This window comes from Nannospalax galili, unplaced genomic scaffold, assembly GCF_000622305.1.
Source record: "Nannospalax galili isolate Female #2095 unplaced genomic scaffold, S.galili_v1.0 scaffold507, whole genome shotgun sequence".
NCBI classification, from domain to species: Eukaryota; Metazoa; Chordata; class Mammalia; order Rodentia; family Spalacidae; genus Nannospalax; species Nannospalax galili.
The window spans coordinates 920183-925212 of record NW_008356261.1 but is presented as its reverse complement, the minus strand read 5'-3'; the positions used below and the strand labels follow the sequence as shown (position 1 = coordinate 925212).

The 5030-nt window shown below is 58.1% G+C and overlaps 1 protein-coding gene across 4 annotated transcripts in view; it reads right to left on the bottom strand.

Annotated features, from left to right (window-relative positions):
* Nucleotides 1–5030, bottom strand: part of Tspan4 (tetraspanin 4) — a 23785-nt gene that overhangs the window by 7551 nt on the left and 11204 nt on the right. For all 4 annotated transcript variants that reach the window (XM_029556799.1, XM_008854428.3, XM_029556798.1 and 1 more), the window contains one exon: nt 4657–4736. In XM_029556799.1, the coding sequence (XP_029412659.1) occupies nt 4657–4736 (80 nt within the window). The remainder of the gene's footprint in view (nt 1–4656; nt 4737–5030) is intronic.

The following is a 5030-nucleotide window of genomic DNA, read 5'->3' as shown; positions in this document are numbered from 1 at the left end:
TGGAGCAGTGTCTCTCCCCCATCAAACCTGGGGGGCTAGAACTCCACCCTGACCCTACAACATTCCCCCAGTATTTGAGCCCCATCTCCCAGGGCAGACCACCTTCCATTGCCAGTTCACTACCATGCAACTATACCCCTAGACTAAGCAGAGGTCTAGGTGGAAGGCAGTATGGGCTCCCCAAGGCAGCCTGTAGAGAAACTGGAGTCCTGAGAGATGGCAGCTGAGGGTACCACCCACGAGTAGTGCCTCCCACCACCCTGTTCATCATCCTAGCCTTCTGGCAGATCTCCATGCAGTATGCCTGATCCCAGGCATAGCCCATATCAGCCACCAGCTCACACTGACCTTCAGCTGTGACCAGACACTCTGGTGTGTGACCATGACAGCTCCTGAAAGGCATAATGGACTGTCACCTAGGCATCACCTGACCCTGTACACAGCAGGTGCCTTAGCCTCCTGCTCCGTCTGCCTTGTACTTTGGGGTTGGCCTCAGGCTGAGTGCCACATGGTGCTGGGTGCCTACCAAATGTGCTTGTCCAGGTCCACAAAAGTGGGTGCCAACAAGCCTCTCTGCCCACCATCCCTCTAGCCCTGCAGTTCTATGAGGCAGATGGCAGAGTGGCTAGTGACATCCTTGGTGGAGACGGAGGCTGTGTCCCTGCAGGGGCTGTACTGTGTCCAGAATCCCTTCTCCTGCCAGGTTGGCAGGAACCTTCCCCGTCTTGGCAGGGTTACTGGTTATCCCAATGGAGTGAGTCTGTGCACTTAAAATTGAATATACGCTTGGGATGGGGCTTAGCTGGTAGAGTGCTTGCCAAGCATGCACAATGCCCTGGGTTCAATACCCAGCACCATGTAAACCATGTGTGGTGGTGTACAACTATAATCTCAGCACTTAAGAGGTGGAGGATGCAGGATTAGGAGTTCAACGTCATCTAATTTAAGGTCAGATTGGGTTAACTGAGACTCTGTCTCAAAAAAAATTGAATATAATTGTTTTCTCTCCACTCAGGACAGTGCCAGTGCTGCCTGAAGCCCACAGCTGGGGAGGCTCCTTCCAACAGTCAGGGACGTCACCAACATCCCAAAGAACAGACAGGACTGTGACTTCCTGCGTGGGGCACTTTCCCACCATTTCCACCACAAACATCAGCATTACAGGAAACAGAGGGTTCCCTGTCCATAAGTGGCCCAGCTCTTCACAGGAGCTGGACACCACAGAGCTCCCTGCCATCTCCTAGTCCCCTCATCCACCAGACTGAAGGTGTCCTGCAAAGGCCAGCAACAGGGGCCACTGTCCACTGGCCATCTTCTCAGCTTGTCAAAGGCAATGAACAAGCAGGCACCCAACAAGGCCTCTGCCCTAAGACTTGCTGCCAGTGTGGGGGCAGATGCCTGCACCTGGCAGGACCTTCCTTTGGGACAGCATAGGGCAGCTGTGGCTGCCATGGTGACAGCCAAGGCAGAGCAGAGCCAGGGTGGCCCCTCTTCCTTCCCAGCTGGAACAACAGGCAGAGCTTGGACCCTGCTCCTCTTCCAGCTCAGGGCCTCTGCTCAGCTGGGAACCCACCTAGGGTCAGCACAGGCCACGTAGGTGGGAACTAAGGGACCCAGACCCACACACCTCTGGATCACCCTGCATGCCCCAGTGAGAATCTGAGGTCCCCAGGAAGGCGGACTTTCCCAGGTCCCACAGTGTCTGGGTGGCAGGCATCGCTCCAGAGCAATCCCCATCTTATCCACCTTATAGATACTGACCAGACCATGCAGGGAGCAGCTGAAGGCTTCTGCTGTGCCTTATGCTGGGAAAGGGTGGGGAAGGAAAGGACACCTGCCTGGGACCACCACAGGAAGGACCTTGGCCTGGCCAGCACATGTATGGGAGGAGCTGATCACACAGCTGAGGCCTGGCTAGCAGGTGGACATCCCTGACATGGCCAGTACCTGACTATAGCAGGCCAGAGAAAGGTCCTTACCTTGCTGAGGCGCTCGGCCCCAGTTAGACTAGCCCTTGGGCCAGAGTGGCCACCTAGGACAGTGAGTAGTCCCTGAGCTTGGGACGGGAGGGAAGAGGAGAAAGCCAGGCTTCACTGACTTCCCTCCACCCCAAGGGACTTCAACTTCCATTAAGGGAAGAGCTTTGCTGGCAGAGACCCAGCTGACGATGTAGCCTCAGAGGCCTGATACAGGGTCTCAGGGGCTGCTGAGCCCCCACTCCCTCACTGCCAGCACCCAAAACCCACCTAGCCATTTAACCTTGTTCAAGGGCCATGAAAGTACTTCCCTGAGATATTCCCAGTCCTAAACTGACACTCACTACCCTGTGTACACCTCAGAAGCAGGTTGGACAACTATGCTCAACAGAGCTGAGCATCGCTGTCCAGCAAGAGCCTGTTCACTGAAGCGGGGCAAGGGTCCCTCAGGTTAGCTCCAACAGGAAGACAAGGCAGTAGGAAGACCAAGGCAGGGTCTGGGTTCTGTCTGTTGGTCTCACATTTTTAGTGGAAAATGGGGATCAAAGCCTCTCCTGTTACAAGGGCCTGGCAAAGGTGACAGGGTCCCAGGTAAGGGGGTTCTGGCCCCTTCCATCAACAGGAAGGCAGTTTAGTTCACAGATGCCAGGGCCAAGGTGGAATGACCATCATACTGACCAGCCCAGACGGACTCTGCCAAGCCCAGCACAGACATCTCTGGGAAAAGCCACGCCGCTCACAGTCCCCTTCCCGTGGTGTCTTCTAGCCCCTTCGGGGTAGGTGGGATCTGGCTCCTGCTCTGGTCACAGGTCTCAGACCCACTGGGAATCAAGCTGTGGTGAGGAGCTGTGGGGTGCTAAGATCCCCATTTGCAAGATGAGAGGTACAAGTGGGTTACAGAAGGAAACCAAGGCTTTCAGCTACGAGTCCCCAGGTGCCCCAGTTCTTCCCCAGAGGTCAATGAGATGTGCCCACTTTTCAGCAGGTGGGCCCTCGGCCCTGCAGGCAGGTGTCCAAATCAGGAGGTCAGTGAATGGAGACACAGGGCCTGCAGCCACAGCCTTAGCCTCCCTGGACTAAACACCACCCAGTAGCCACCCAACCCCACACCCCTGCCCCCACCCCCCCATCTACCACCTATACTGCCCACCACCATCATAGCAACCTATGGCTATGAGGTCTGGTCATACTGTCACACTTATCCCTGTCACATCACCCAGTAGCCACCCAACCCCACACCCCTGCCCCCTAACCCCCATCTACCACCTATACTGCCCACCACCATCATAGCAACCTATGGCTATGAGGTCTGGTCATACTGTCACACTTATCCGCCTGTCACATCACCATCTGCAGCTCCTGGGTCTTTTCCACCTGTCACCCTGTCACCTGAAGCCATCCCCTTCCCCACGGTCACAGAAACATGCTGACGCTGCCAACCAGTTGTCACTGACCACACTAGTGCCCACTGGAGCTTCTCAGAGGGAAGCACTCACATTCTTACATGGACTGTCACAGCTTCGATCCACACCCACCCCTGGTGGCCATCTAGTCTGTAGGCAGCCTGGGCCTGTCCCTCTCAGGAGCCTCTGGCAGAGACCAAACCCTTGAGTGGAGCGGGAGGATACTTAGGGCAGCAGTCACTGCTCACCGGCAGCTCGGGCTCCCAGCAAATCCTAGCTCCTTGTCCGAAGCCAGGGCTGTTGAGGAATGGGAGGTCAGGAAGGTGGACCTAGGTTTCTGCACATCTGACCTAAATGGACTGTTGGAGTGGAGATCCCAGTGATGTCCCCACCCCCGGCCTCACTCCCTCACTCCTGGCTGTATGCCCTCACTCCCAACCACACCCCTCTTCAGACACACACACACACACACACACACACACACACACACACATACACACGGATTCCCAGTAAGAACTGCCTCAGGAACTAAGGATAGAGCAAAGAATGACCTTGGGCCCCATTCTCCAAGCTTTCCAGTCATTAAGAGAAGCCCAAGACCATGCCAGGTAATCAAGGTTCACCCAGAATCCAGCCTCCCCCACGCAGGCTCCAGGTTTGGCCAAGTCACACCAGGTGGCAGTCAGGGGTGATACCCGCCTAAATCCACCCCTTCTCTAGACTGTGGAGTGGGGCTGAGAGTATGCAAACTACCCTCCATCCAAGGTGGAGGGGCCATCCTCAGCTCCACCGTCCCCCAAGCTCCACAGGAACATCACCCCACGTCGCTCACCACAGCAAAAGTTAAGATTCTCTGCTGGGGAGGCAGGGAACCAGGTGCCATCTGCGCCCATGGGGAGGCCCTGGCCAGAGTATGGGACACCTCGGGAGGCCCAAAGCAGGAGGCCCGAAGCGCTAGGCACACACCCTCGCCCTCTACAGGCTCCTGGGGAGGGGGGATCAGGGCTTGGTGGGTCAACCTCCCAGAGGGGCGGGGCGGGAAGAGGGGGTGAGGCAAGGATGCTGGCTGCGGAGGGAGGGCGGGGAGAAGGTTCCGAGAGGCATCCCTGGTGGTGCACAGAGGCGATGATCACCCAGGCGGTGACCGGTTCTCCAGCCCGAGCCCAACGGAGCCGCAGCGCTCCGGACCACCCGTGTCCGGTGCACACGTGTGCACGCACCCTGTCTCCGCAGGGGAGGAGAGCGGGTTCCCCTGTCCTTCGGGCTCCCGCACTTACCCAGAAGAGCAGGTTGAAGGCGAACATGAGGTACTTGACGCCCTGAAGGCAGCCGCGCGCCATGCTGCAGCGCTTCAGCTCTAGGAGGAAGATGAAGGAGAGGTCCAGGTAGAAGACCACGTACTTGTTGCCCTTGGGCGTCGTGTAGCGTGCCTGGGCCGCCTTGGGGCCAGGGTTCGCGTGCAGGCCGAAGAAGCTGCCGCCCGGGTCCCCGGCGTCCCCAGCGCCCCCGCGCCCATACAGGCTGCTGCAGCGCCGGAAGGGGCCGCCGCGCGTGAAGCCCGGCTCCTTGCCCTCCGGAGAGGAGCTGCGCCGGTACGTGGACTCATCCGTGCTCGAGCGGCGCATCGCGCAGAGGAGGCCGGGCTCCCGCC